General features: G+C 48.5%; 1 protein-coding gene across 1 annotated transcript in view; it reads left to right on the forward strand.

Annotated features, from left to right (window-relative positions):
• The window catches only part of tmem108 (transmembrane protein 108), a 33,233-nt gene that overhangs the window by 6,865 nt on the left and 11,463 nt on the right, over positions 1–14,905 (forward strand). The window contains exon 2 of the mRNA XM_084703846.1: positions 11,721–11,804. Within this exon, the coding sequence (XP_084559972.1) occupies positions 11,765–11,804 (40 nt within the window). The 5' untranslated portion in view covers positions 11,721–11,764. The remainder of the gene's footprint in view (positions 1–11,720; positions 11,805–14,905) is intronic.

Raw genomic sequence — 14,905 nt, forward strand, 5'->3', positions numbered from 1 at the left:
GTGTCCTTCACCCTCTCTCACTGGTGTGGTGTTCTGGCCCAGAGCTCAACACTTGAGTTATGGGTTACGTGTCTCTGGAGCCGGGCCCGCCGTCCTCCGTGTGTTCTGTGTTCTTTTTCCTTGATTGGCGGTGTACCCTCCCACCATTGGCTGTGTGTTCTGTAGTCACTCCCCTGATTGGCTGTGTGTTGGGGCAGCATTATAGATGCAGCTCCCTGATACTGAGCCAGCCCCTTGTAGCCCCTGGACACACATCTCCTTCTCCCCCAACAGTCTCCTTGAGCCAGTGAGGCCGGGGGAGAAGAGATGACTTGGCGTTTGGCTCGTCAGTCAAGTCGCACATAAATCCTATAAAGTGTTTGGGATACTGGACTGTTTGTATAAAACACTGCAGTTTGTTGCAGTATATTCAGTCAAACATGCTTTCAAGACGTGAGTTATTGTGTGTTTGTGTGTACTGTAAGTGTGTGTGCCCCCTTGTTTGTTTTTTGGGGGGGTGTTCTGCTTTGTGTAAGCAATAATTGTGTGTGATGAGGATAGAGGTGATGCATTTCTGACTATGAGAAGTGTTCCATCTCTTTCACGCACCCATACCGTTTTGATGTCTGCTGTGCTGCAGTCATCGCCTCTAGAAACCGTCACCACAGCAACTCTTAAAATAATGTCAGTATGGCTTCCTCCAACGTCTGCCCGGGGCTCTCTCTCCCTCGCTCCCTCCCTCTCCCCTCATTCTTCACTCTTCTGCTAATAATAGATGCCGCTGATCATCCCGACTCATTGTCCCACACACAACAGCTCGGCGGAGCAAGTGATAAAGGAGGAGAAGAAAGAGAGAGAGAGAGAGAGACTCCTGCAGGGTTTCAGCCGTTCTCTCCTCAGCTGGGAGATGCTCCCCAGGGTCGGGCGTTTGACATTTAACTAACACCTCCATAAACAGACCAGAGGAATGCCATTGACATTCATTCAGCCTGGCACGGTCCCTCGCTAGGCGTGTTTTGTGTCCTCGCCTCCGCCATCCATCACGGGTCTGGATGCTTTCTACAACACAATGTTGGCATCTCCAGAACTGAGGCCTTTAACTGCAACCAACAAAACTTTCATATCTACTATTATATGTTCCTCTGTACGCTTGAACAGGCATGATACTTCTGAGAGTGGGGTGAAAACATGGGAGGGCGGAGAGGGTCAACATATTCAGCTCATTTTTGCCTGGTTTGAAACCAGTTTATGGCTAGCTTTATAGTCTGTCTGTGTGTGTGCCATCAATCATGTTGTTTCCTAGCCAGCAAGCTATGCTCTCGTCTCCAGTCATCCACCAGTCACACCAGGGCCGACCACACCCCTGTGTCTGTTTACCTATTCATGTATTCACCTATGAGGGATAGCACAGGTATACCCAACACTCCATCTCCTGGTAAGAAAATGTTGGTGCCACAGGTTGGTGGCTGTGTTTTGCCTTCAAAATAGTTCCAAACTCACACACATACACACACGCACACACTGCCACAAACACGCAAACTTTTTACATCAACAAACACACACACACACTAACCAAGACGTCGGTTGTCCCAGACGACCAGGCCAGTGTGTTGATAATTAGCGTGCTTGAGCGCGAGCGTTGATTGCTTCATTATTCTCCAGATAAGTGCCCGTGTTCGCCGCTTGATGGATGCAGCGGGGGTTGACAGTAATCCAGTCTCCTGCCTCTTCATATCCACGGCTCTTTTCAGAACAGAGGAATGGCTCTCATCCACAGTATGAGCAGTGTCTGTTTACTGGGTGCGGCCTTCACTCTTTCAGAGGGCGACACAGTAATGAAGCCAGAGCCAGGTCTCCACACACCTAGGCCAAACGCAATTAGTGGGCTCCACCGCTGTCAGAGCCGGGGTGTAATTACTGCAGGGCCTTAATGATAACACAAACATTAAGGCAGGAATCTCCATTACTGTTGCCGGGTAGAACTCATGGAAAGACAAGGCTTTGATGGGAGCAACATCGTGTCCACTGCCTTTTTGACTTCAAAGGCTTTTCTCTGAGATAATTGGCTACCCCATGCTGGTTAGAAATATAGATGTGTTTTTGTGTTGGTTGGCACCATCTACTATGGCTTCTACTTTTCTTCTTTGTTACCACTGTGACATACCAAGACGGGGGCTTTAGTCGTGGTGAGGTAGAGAGCTAGAGAACACAGCCACCACTCAGCCGCGAGGTAGGACGGAGAAGCGTCTGCTTGCTTTCTCTCCCTGGCTCCTGTCTCCCCCTGACTCATAACAGCCTACACAGGCCTTCTCTGAAGGCTGGAGGTCCTGCTTCAGACACCGGGGCTGTAATCACGGCTGTCCTTCAGAGGCTGCTGGGAAAGGTCAGCTCTGGTTCCCCAGCACCTCCCTCCTGAGCTGCAGAATTACTCCCAGGGCAGGTCTATCGCAAACTGCTACAGTCAGTCAGACAGATTTACTCAGAATCTGTAGACTGAACAGCGTTGCCGCTGTGATGTTGTTGTTGTTGTCTAGGGTTGTGCTTTAGCTACTGTTGCAGCCAGAGTATCAGGGGAATCAGATCCAGGTCAATTCCATAAATCAATTATGCTTTTAATTTGTCTCACAGTTCTAATTTGTTGGTTTCCTTGCAGTTAATGTGCCCAAGCTTTCAACAGTATTTGCAAATAGTAATTGACCCAGGCCTACAAGACAATGACAGTGGCAGTCTGTTAGTGAAGTTCCTTAAGTTTTCAGTTCCGGTGTCTCGTGTACTCTGTCAGCCTTAATCAGGGAGTAATTAACCAAGCTAATGGTTTATGTTTGTGTCCAGGTTCTCCAGTGCGTGTTTGTGTTTGCGCATGTGTCTGTGTGAGGCCAGACACGCTTTCGGGGCCATCGGCTCTCAGAGTTAATCCGTCTCACTAATAGCAGGGGACTGAGCTTTGGAGGGGTGATGAGAACAATACAGCGCCCATCCATCCTTCCCCCTTCCCCCTTTCCCCCCCCCACCCCCCCTCTCCCTCCCTCTCTTTCTCTCTGTCTTCTCCTGACACGTGGTTGCTCCCTGCTGGAAAGGTCTGTTTTTTTGGCCGCTTTCCACAGACTCTCTCTCACCTCCCCGCCTCACAGCCGTGTACTGGACAGTTGAACACTCAAGGAAGCCTGGTACAATGTCCCTCCCCAATACACTATCCATTTCCTCTTACACAGTCACCCTCCCCCCCACCCCCCCCCCCCATCCCCACCCTCACACACAGCACATCCTTCCTCCCTGGCCTCTGTTCCTGCCATTGTCAAGGTGACAGGGGGTCTGCGTCAGGAGGTCAAATTAGTGTGTATACAAAGCTTCCTGAACCTATAGCTTCCTGATGTTTTACTTTCCTGAAGTGTGTGTGTGTGTGTGTGTGGAGGGGGGGGGGGTTGCTGTTCTTGTTTTGCATGTTTGTTTTGTGTGTATGTCTGTGTGTTTGCGTGTATGTAGTATGTACGTGTGTGTCTTTTTACAGTATGTTGTGTGTGTGTTTGTAGCCGTGTAAAAAGAGGGAGAAGGTGACACACTGAGACACTGAAAAGTAGGCAGTTCCCTATGATGCAGGTCCTTTTGTGTTGGCTTGACACACTGGCTTGTTGAAGGTACTTCATGGAAATTCCAGAACTTTCCAGGGGGAGCTTTCCTTTACCCTGTACCGGACATAGCATTGGAGTGGGTCACAGTTTCAAAACACAGAGAATGGAGAGAATACCCAGATCTCTAAAGGAAAAAAATCCTACCAGATTTCCTCATCCTGTTTGTTGATCCATCTTTGAAATACTGTTTTGTTCTTGCTTGCATCATTCAATCGGCAAACAGGTTGTTTGAGTAAGAGTCTGGCATTGTTCTGCATGTTGATTTGAGACTCTTCTGTAGCTTGTGAATGAGAAGCCTTGAAGACTAGTTAACTAGGGGTGAAGGTTAAGGGAGCACAGCCCTCAAAATAATGAGTCCCAACATCCAGCACTGACCCATCACTCCAGGACTTAGTCTTATATCTGTTCCCAACATGGTGTGCTGACACAAATGTGGTGAAACACCATGTTAACACCCATAATCCCACAAATGAAACCTGCCAATGGTATTACTCCATGTTGTGTGGGCGGCCATTGCGGAATGATTCCGGAAATCCAACGTACCTGGCTAGCAGGAAGTGTTGGCAGAGAGGAGGCATGTCATGCGCTCTGCACACCCACGGGCCACAAGCCGACATCTGTGATATTACTCTCCTCTGTTTTAATCTGTCATGCAGAAACGCCTCGAGGTTGTTCAAAATGCCTTTCATGTTAATGCACAATACTTTATTAGAAGACATGAATCATTTAGACGAGCAGCTGGATACTGCCCCAACGTGTGTGTTCCTCTTCAGAACAGACTCCTTCTCTCTGGTTCAGTGGCCATTTTTTTGCTGACACCTTTTGGAAAATCCATCGATTACAGACTACGGTATACAGTAGTTGCTCAATAGACGTTTGGTGAACTCTAAACTTTTGATGTTCAATTTTAAAAAACTCTGTTCATGTCTGTGTCCTGTGTGGGTGTGTTCTGTGACATGCTCTGACGTCACAGCGGGGGGGGGGTCAGGGTCGGTGGGTCCTGGGAGCGGGGGGGGGGGGGACAGGCTACGAAGCCCAGTGGGAAGTAGGAGGATGGATGGTGGTCTGACAGTTTCCCCCGGCCTGGCCACGCTACTGCTGTGCAACACTAGCTTTATGCAGGGCTTCCTGCTCGCTGGGCTGTTTGTCTTCATACAGGCCTAACCGCTCCTGACCACACCTGGCTCCTTCTGTTCACTGTCTCTGGGGCTAAAAATATATATTCCTGGGTTTTTTTTCCACCAATCAGGGTGGCTCGGCTGAACACTGAGGTCTCAATGGTGGGGAACTTTGTACCTTCCATGGGGCATTCACCCTGGAGACCTGTGTCTGAAGCACTGCCTGGGTAGGGATATAGTTCACCGAGCACAAATGAACACAAACTACATGTTCATTTATTTTGAATATTTAAATATTGTATGCTCAGGAACTGAGGAGTATGTTTGTGCATTTTAGAGTTTACATTTATGCATTTAGCAGACGCTTTTATTCAAAGCGACTTTCAAGAGAGAGTTTTACAAAAGTGCATAGGTCACTGATCATAACAACGAGATAGCCCCAAACATTGCGGGTAGCCAAAACATGAAGCATGCATTGTGAAACCAAATAAGTCCCAAAGGGAAGAACAATAAGAGCATGTAGTTACATAAGTTACAACTAAACAGCAAGAACCTCAAAAGTGCAAGAGTGTACCTGTGGAAAAAGCAAGCAACAATAATATATTTCACAGCAAGTACAATAATTTTAAGACAACAAACCAACAAGAGCAACAAGTCTCTCAATAAGAGTCATTATGATCCTGGAGGAAACTAACATCAGGTCTAGCCAATCAGTTACTGTACATAACAAGTAATTTCCCAAAGTGAATGCCAATGGTCATCCTTAGTGAATCAGTTCATCTTAGCGACATTATCTAGAACTCTTTGAACAAATGAACAGTAGTCTGTCAGTCTGTATCACCGGTCACTCTCTCTCTCACACACACACACGTGCACACACGCTCAGAGACACACACGAGAAGGAGTGACAGGTGTCACACTTGATTGATTGACTGTCAGAGAGAGGACACACAAACCTCACTGCTTGGCTTAACTAGAAACCTGCCCCCCTTTTCCCCCTCCCTCCCCTCAATCAGTCAAACCAGTGTTGTCATTGATATCACAATGTCAGTCCCTCGCCCAGAAACAGCTCTGTTGTGTGTGTTGAGGTTAACATATTGAGGTGAATGACTGCACGTCATGAAGCTACCCATCCTAAAAGTTTGAGTTTGTTATGCTTTTCATGCCTTTCATTTAGGCACTGCTCTGAGTCAGCTGGTAGTTTGTTTGCTCTAAAGTCAAAACTACAGACACTTACTGGATCATCCCTCTCTAGAGCACCGACACTCATAGATTAGAGGGAGAGAGAGAGAGAGGAAGAGACTGAAAAGCCAGCCTGAAGCTACATAGATGAAAGTGAGATGCGCTAAAGTAGTTTCAAGGGAGTGCAGTGTGAGGGATGATGGGAAGCTAATGCTACAACATCTAGTCATGTCTCACGCTCAGAGATCACAGCTCAGAAATGTCCGGAAGCTCCTCTCTGATAACCTCTCCCTAACCGGAGAACCATCAGGATGAAGCAGCAATCTGCGGTTGGTCTGTTTACATTTTGTACTGCTACCTCTCTGGTACAGATCGTCCCCCAGCAGGCAAAAACAAGAAAAATTGTCAAAAGGCCTGCAGTGTTACCACCAGATTGTCACTCAGTCAAGGGCTTGATGCCAGCTTTGGTATCTGACTTCTACGAACCAGCCTGCCAACAACAGCCTGTCAACCAGTCTGTCAACCAGGCCGCCAGCTATCAAACCCTAGTGCAATACAAGCACCCAATCAGAGCCCGATTAAGCTTGAGTTTTGATAGCCAATCAGGTGGCCTCATGGGAAGTGGAGGAGTTTAACTGTCATTGATTGGGGGTTAAATGGCTTCATGCCCCTGTGTTATCTGCTGCTAGGGATTTATTGATTACACAGTTCAGCAATCAATAACCCCACACAGAGAAGGGGCCGGATTAACATGTGCACCTGACAATAAAAAAAACTTGAAACTTGATCCCAGATCATTCAGACAGCTGTGAAACCAACTTGTGACCAAAGCAGCATCTCTGTGAGTCCAGAATGTGTTTCTGCTTCCTGTAACTTCCCTGTTGCCCCCAGGGCCCTGTATGCCTCGCTTGACTAAACAGTGTGACAGATCAACATGAATACCAGAGTTTGTGCTGTGGAAGGGGGGGAGGGGGGACATCTATCTCGACTGCTAACCTCCGACACATTAGTGATGAGGTGCTAACACCATGGTAATATCTCCCTAGCTTAGAGCCCTCAGTTATCGAGTTTGGACCCTCATATAGCTGTCATACTTACATAGTGTTGTCTCCTCTCTCCTCCTCTTGGTTCATTTGCGTACACAGATGTCAGAATTGGTGGAGGGCTCTGACAAGCAACACCGGGAGTGTGTGATGTGTGGTGAATCTGAGTGTCAACTCAAACCGCCAGCCTGTTTTGGTGTGGCAGTGCATGCTTAGCGTCTGTGACAAGCGTTACGAGAAACAGTATTCCTATTACTGCTAATCAGGATGGGGACTTCAAAGCCACCATCAGTTTCCAGGGTCACACAAGGATATCATTACAGGGAGGAGAGAGACGGAGAGATGAGGGGAAACAGGAAGGGAGAAAGACAGAGGACAGTGTGTGTGTGTGTGTGAGACAGAGAGAGGAGAGAGAGAGAGAGAGAGAGAGAGAGAGAGAGAGAGAGAGAGAGAGAGAGAGAGAGAGAGAGAGAGAGAGGGAGAGAAGGAAAAGAGGAGTAGAAGATAGAAAGCTGGATATTTACGACTGACACAGCAGGGTAAGATGTGCGGCATCCCAATCTCTCAGTCTTTACTGCCTGGATAGACAGCTTGTCAGGGACACAGAACCAGAATCCAGTACCAACAGGGGCATAGCACCCAGTACTGATACCAAGAAGAACACAGAGCCAGGTTATGTTATCAGTCCTCTCTGGCAGCATTCTAGGCTCTGATAGCTGGTGGAATGGCTAGACACATCAGATCAATAAAAGACCAGTACCTAGTCTAGACAGTGTGTGTGCATGTGTGTATGTGTGTGTGTGTAGCCTTATAAATGTGACCTCGGTGGTGGTAACAAGCAGCTTTCTAGCCTGTCAGATCACTCTAGCCTCAGCACAAAGCCTGTTACTGGGCAGGGCCAGACATTGGGCTGTTAGCCAGGGTCTCAGTATATGGTCTCCTGTGGACACTCATGCCATCAAGGGGGATGACCTTCTTATGTAATTCTGGGAGGGGGGTGTCCCCTGGGTCCTGTAGCCTGTCTCTACCAGCGCCAGTCCTGAGGTGTGTTTCAGAGTGTGAGAGTGTACTCTATATGTCAGGCGGTCCAGCCCCTTCCCAGTCCTCTTCCTCGTCCCTCCTCCTCTTCCTCCTGCTCCCTTTTTATGGAGTTTTATGTAAGCCCCCCTGTGGTTCACTCTCACCGCCACACACACACACACAGACTCAGATGAATGGGTGTGGAGAGGCCAGGCCTGTGTGTGGTGACTAAGGGATGTATCAGAGTCTCTGCTCATCTGCTGAGTGGAGCCACTCCAGTGAATGAGATGAGTGTGTGTGTGTGTGTGTGGGCGGATTTGAATGCGCTTGTGTGTGTAGGCACGCTACCTACCTGTCTGCGTGTGAGTGTGTGAGTGCGTCAGCATACAAACATCAGAGCTGGCTGGGGTATCAGAGCAAATCCACTGGATCCCACCCACACACAAGACCCCCAGCGCTGCCCAGCATGACGTAACAAACACACCCACACAGTAAACCCAGGTGCCCACGCACGCTAGCCGCTACATTGCACAGCTCTGCTTCTGTCTTGATTGGTATTGGCAGGTGTATCATCAGCGGTGCCACACTGCTTTGCCTCACATTACTCATGGTGTCCCTGGGGGCGGGGTGCCCTGAGTGGGAAGGGGGCAGGGGAGGGGGGGGAGGTGGACTGGGCATGTTGAACAGTATTCTAACACTATTCTTCCATCTTTGCATGATAGTATTTGTATGTGTGTGTGAGTGAGTGGAGAGTTTGTTTGTTTTTCAAATACAGATCAATATGCAAAGTGTTCATTTGTTGTTTGAAGCGCAGTAAACCATCCTGGTTACAGCTGCCCAATGCAGACATGCTTGTCGATGTCCCAGAAACTCAGCCTATCGCTATCAGTGTGAGAGAAGCCCCCAGGGTTATGTAAGTGTCTGGTGTGGCCCAGCGAGGGAGCTGGGACATGGCAATGTGTCAGTCCCCATCTCTGCCACACGGTGAATGGCATGCTGGGATTCGAATGTCCTTTTAATGGCAGCTGGTGGGGGTTGCTGTATTGGTGTGTGTGTGTGTGTGCGTGTGTGTGTGTGTGTGTGCGTGCGTGTGCACAAATCTGATTGATGACCTGTACTGGAGAGCCAGCCTGCATGACGCAGCACCAGCAGCAGCAAGTCATCCTGCTGTCGGGGCCCACGGTTCGATGGAGCTCACTCTGAGCACAGTGACTCAGCAAGATGGCCGCCAGACTGGGGGTGGGCTTCGGCCAGAGTATTATTAAGCTGATTAAAGCTTTGGCCATTCCTGCCTTGCTGTAGGGCCAGCTTAAACCTGGTAGTGTTGCTCTGTAGCTTGATGTTGATGTAGGAAATCGATACTGTAAACATTACATTGTTTTTTGTCAGGCAGGATGGCAAATCAAGTTAGCAGCCCTCTCCAAGGTCATAGCTGGTTAGTTTTGGTTCTCTCTGAAGGAGTTTGGCTTGAGTCAAATGGAATTGTTCACTGTGATACACCTGGCCACGGCGACATGAGGTTAGCCTATTGCATGAGTGGCCTTGATCGTTGCTCTGTCGTCTGAGACGTCAGCAAGGGGCCATAGGGATGAAGGAGGGAAGTAGAGGGGGGGGGGGGGTGAGGTGGAGTGAGAAGGGAAGGGAGGAAAAGAAGGAAGAGACATGACGGAGAGCCAAAAGTGGTCTCTCTCTCTCGCTCTCTGTCTCCCCTATCTTGCTCTTCCCATCAAAGGATCCTGGATCTTCAAAGTAGTCGAGTCCAGAGACTTCCCAGGCTCCAAATGCCCCCTCTGGGTTCTTCTGAGACAGGGGGAGCTGAGGCTGGTGCTGGACTCTTAGCCTCTCCCCTGTAGAATGGAGGGAAGTCCAGAATTAACAGCATTGTTTCCCTGTGTGTCTGCTGAGACTGGGGCAGGGGGCCACTGGGAAATGGACTGACAGATTTATTTCATTACTACGTCTCCCGTGACCTTGGTCCTTGATTCTGTCTCCAGACACAAACACACACAAACAAACGCACACACCACACTCCTCCTCGCATCTCTCTTCAGCCGGACTATTTAGAGCTGCAGATTGTTTGTGGACACATGCCTTTCAACACACTAACAAACACAGAGCCTGTGCTGGGAGGATGGTACATTGTTACTGGCATTTGTATTGAGTCTATTCTTTATGTGATTTTGACATTTATTGATGGTTGGGGTGGGGGTGGGGTTTTTTTCCCTTGTTTTAGCTTGCAGTTTGTCGTCTGCACGAGATTACTAAAATATAATGCACTATTTAGGTTGCCATAACAACGGTCTCCACGGAACTCTCTGAGTGACTGTGTACAGTAGGTTGCAATGATGGTGAGGCCTGACAGTGTCCGAACAACTGATCGGTGTCTGTGTGTGTGTGTTTGCTTAGATAGACTGAGAGAGAGAGACAGTTGCAGGGAGAGAGAGAGGTGGAGAAAGAGAGAGAGAGAGAGAGAGAGAGAGAGAGAGAGAGAGAGAGAGAGAGAGAGAGAGAGAGAGAGAGTACTGGCTGTGGACCATCATGGCTCCTGTTTTGGCTCCTGTCCAGACGTCCTGTCCCAGCTGATTCCAGACCACGCTGTGCCTTGTATGTCATGTTCCAGCAGTTTACTTGTTTGTTATTTGATCAAGACTTTGGCACAAACAACAAACAATCGGTCAGCCTGCCACGGTTCCTGCCTCTGTCAAAATGTACAGAGAAACCAGCCAGTTTACCCTGGAACCTGGCCAAGTGTCCGATTAGAGATGTATTCTTACTAACCGCACATACGCTATCTGCAGTGTAAGTAATGGGACCAAACCACCAGCACTGGTACTGTACCTGCTGTACCTCTCAGGGTCAGAGACGAGGTTGGAGAGTGGGGTGTCAGCTCAACACCATGATTGGTTAATCAGAGAAATGCACGGAGAGAGCATCTATGAAAGCATTACCTCTTCTCATAGCTGTCTCATAAGCACAGATTTCCTGTCCGATGCCCTCGTCCTGCAGGGCACAAATCCAATTTCACATCTCACACACACAGCACACACACACACGCAGCGCACGTGCACCACACACACACAAACTCAAAACACAACTTTCATATACAGCGGGGATTTAACTTGGAGAAATCCCCGGTGTGGGTGTGTTTATTTCCGAAGGGCATTCATACGAAGAGACACCTTCAAACACACCCACACACCCACTCACACACACACGTAAACACGTAAACACTTCTTATGAGGGTTTATTTTTTATTTTTTTAAAGCTGTTAACCCTCTTATTTTTTCTGGGTGCTGTTGTTGCCTCTGACTATGAGATTCGGGAGTTGCTGACGAACGGTGAAATAGCTAGCTTTGCAGAAACTTCACATTACCTACCTTAGCGCACGTCTCTCTGGTGGTACAGTAACTAGCATAGAACAGGTCTCACATTTGTCATATTACCCAGTGTAGTATTGAATTGGCAGTTCAGGGTGCTCTGTCTGTTCCTGTGTGCCTGGCCTGAACTAATCACCGTATGAGACTGTGATACCCGACCACACTGTCTCATCTTACTCTCTTTTCTCTCTCTCTCTCTCTCTCTCTCTCTCTCTCTCTCTCTCTCTCTCTCTCTCTCTCTCTCTCTCTCTCTCTCTCTCTCTCTCTCTCTCTCTCTCTCCCCCCTCTCTCTCTCTCTCTCTCCCCCCCCTCTCTCTCTCTCTCTCTCTCTCTCTCTCTCTCTCTCTCTCTCTCTCTCTCTCTCTCTCTCAGAGAACCATGAGCTCAGTGGAGGAGGAGACGGACCACATGATACCATGAAGACAAGCCTGCAGGTCCTACGATGTCAGCTGCTGAGTGAGTGGACCATGGACAGACCTGCACACACACACACACAGACACACACACACACTAGACACACACACACACACACACACACACACACTAGACACACACACATCCACACCCACTATAAGCCCTGAACACATCCAGCAATGTCAAAGACTGTGTCTGACCAATCTAACTCGATTACAGAACCAGGATAAACAGTGAGCGGATTCCTTTTGTTTGTCTCTTTCTCTCCTTCTCTCTGCAACTTCTTATTTCAAACATTTGTCTTTCAAAATGTAAACCAAGCATGTCATATTTCTTAATTGTTCCATAGTGTCTCCACTGTGATTCTTTTCCTGTGTGTGCGACATTTGGAGGGCTGTTGTAAAGGCTGCTCCGGGCAGATCTTCTATGTCAGGTTCAGCCAGGGTTGTCTATCCTGTAACTGCTTAGAGTTGCAGCTGTGCCCAGCTCTTCCACAGGAGCTGACCCCAGTGTCTGGCCTGGATGGCCCACCTGAGACCCTTGCTTCTCATTCCCCTAATGGTCCTGGTGACCCACCACACAGACACACGCAGCTTGCAAATATACACACATTGTTTTATTTTCTCGTCTTCTTCTCTGTATCTCTGTCCTCTCCTCCTTTTTCTCTCTCCTTGCTCCCAGCTCATTTTCTTCTGTTTGTTGCCTGGAGAATCTGAAGACACAATGAAGAACTCCCTGTATGTTTCTTGTTCCCAGGATATTGAGTTTTCATCTCAATGCAATTCTTTCAAAGCATGGAAAATTGCTTACAAGTATGTCCTTCCCTGAAGTGCAAATTACATTGTGAAGTCAGCTCATAAAGTGCTCATTTGGGAGCCTGTTTAGTGTGAGGGCTGGGAAGTGACTTGTCTACCATGAGATATCTGCCCAATCAACACGCAGGTCCTCAGCTGTGCTCTTCCCGTGCTGTGATTACATTGAGGCAATAACCTGTGCTTACAGTACAATCACAACAATATGGCGTTCATTTGCATAAGTGACTGTATGTTCACTCGCCCTGGGGTTCAGTGTTCTCCCCAGACCTAGGAACACTTCCTGTTTAAGACCTCAGCTTCCTGTCCCACAAGTGTTACTGCAGCTCTAGTCAAGCCTGAATTCCTCCTGAACCATTATCCCAGAAAACATCTCTCTTTCCCTCCCGACAGTGGGATAAACATGTCCATGTTCAAAGCTGTTGCTAATCTGACATACACTGTGGAGGGGTTCAAACAGGAAGCCATTATCCCACTGTGAACTAGCCTCCCCTCTTATCGCCAGGCTCACATCTGTGCTGCCATCTACCCTCCCCCCCCTCCCCCCCCCCATCCACCCCTACATTCTCCTCCTCCATCCCTCTATCCCTCCTCTACCCATCCCCCACTCCATCCCTCCTTCTCTCTACCCCTCCATCCATGTTCCAGCGGTCCACACCTCCTCTGCTCCCTCCACCTCTCCACCCCCTCTATCCCAGAGTTCCACAGGATGTGCTCTATCTGTCGCTCGGCCCCCTGGGACGGCCCCTCCCCTCCTAGATTGCCAGGCGGGGCCCGCCCAGGATCAGGCCAGTGGAATGTGTCTGTTTACAACTCTCACAATAAGATGCTCTATATTTAGGGAGCACCGTCAGGGAACTCTTTTCCTCCTAAGACAAACAATGCGTCATCATAGCTTGATAGCACCGTTGAGAGACGGTTGTTAAAACACACGGCTGGGCGGCCCACCACTGGTAAAGATCAGCTGCCAACTGAGACATAGAACAAGAGAATTATTGTTTTCATTTAGTGGAAATGTGGTATGATAAATGTGTTTTCCTTCGTTTCCTAGTGTCGAGACACTCCCTAAGGGGACTTAGGTGTGGCTTGCCTTGCTTGTATGTGTGTGTACATGTGTGTGTGCCCACAACGCTTCTAGCTACCCAGATGACATCAGTCCACTCCCTGGCTAAGTGACAGATGACACCAGGAACAGAAGGTGACAGTGGTAGCTAGCTTACAGTAATGGTCCTCTGGAAGGAGCGTGACAGGTCTGACCATCTTCCAGCACCTCCTCCTTCTCCCTCGCAGCCTGGCCACAGATAAAGAGCTTTGTGTTCATAGATTTGAACGGCTGATTCTGGCTGCTTTCAGACATCCAAGCATAAGGGTAAAAGGATGAGTTTTCCCTCACCAAAACTGAACAAAGCCTCCAGAAAAGCGTGCTTGGATTCAGGTTGGTCAAGCTCCATCCACAAACATCCAGTTTGGAATCGTTCTCTTTCAGATCTGACAAAGACCATCTATTAGTTGTCTATTGGTTGTCGGTTATGAAATAGCAATAATATATAATACTCCTTCTCCTCATTTATCATTTTTCATCTCGTAGACCATCTTACTCGTTTATTTAGCATTGTGCCTGGTTCACAGTTAGGATTTAAAAAGTACAAGCTCTGCTTGATTCTTCCAGAGACCAGAGAGCTGGTGCCTATTATTCTTCTACAATGAGAGTTAGTTGGTATTCAGATGAATGTAAGATGTATCCCTCCCCATGTGGACTGGGGAAGCGATTAATATAAATGAGACTAAACACTGTCCGTGGAGGACTGAGAGATGAGGCAGCCCCCCTCCCCCTCCTCCCCCTCCTCCCCCTCCTCCCCCTCCTCCCCCTCCTCCCCCTCCTCCCCCTCCTCCCCCCTCCCCCTCAGCCTCCCGTCTGGTTAGTGTAGCCGCTAACAATCTGATGTCATAATCAGCCCCTGGGCACAAATATTTTTGGAAATTCTTTCAAATGCTCCTTTCAAATACTTTGAATGTTTGGCTGGTAAGTGTCGTTCATTTTAATCTGGAGTAAAAGAATGCTGGTCCAGAAATCAAACATGATTCTGTGAGGGCTTGCAACCATCCATTCTTGACTCTTTGTCTGTTCATGGACCAAGGCACCTACAGACCTCTTCATTTCATTTTTTAACCGAGTGGAGCACGGTGAGTTTGGATTGAATTCTTAGAGTTGTGACTGTGACCAAAGGTCATTTCTACAGCAGGAGCAGTGTGGTGCAATCCCTTCCTCCTCCCTGCTCTCCCTCCACCTTCTCCCCCACTCTCCTCTTCCTCCTCCCTGCTCTCCCTCCA

The sequence above is a fragment of the Hypomesus nipponensis genome, chromosome 8 (genome assembly GCF_054491055.1).
Source record: "Hypomesus nipponensis isolate SF chromosome 8, ASM5449105v1, whole genome shotgun sequence".
NCBI lineage: Eukaryota > Metazoa > Chordata > Actinopteri > Osmeriformes > Osmeridae > Hypomesus > Hypomesus nipponensis.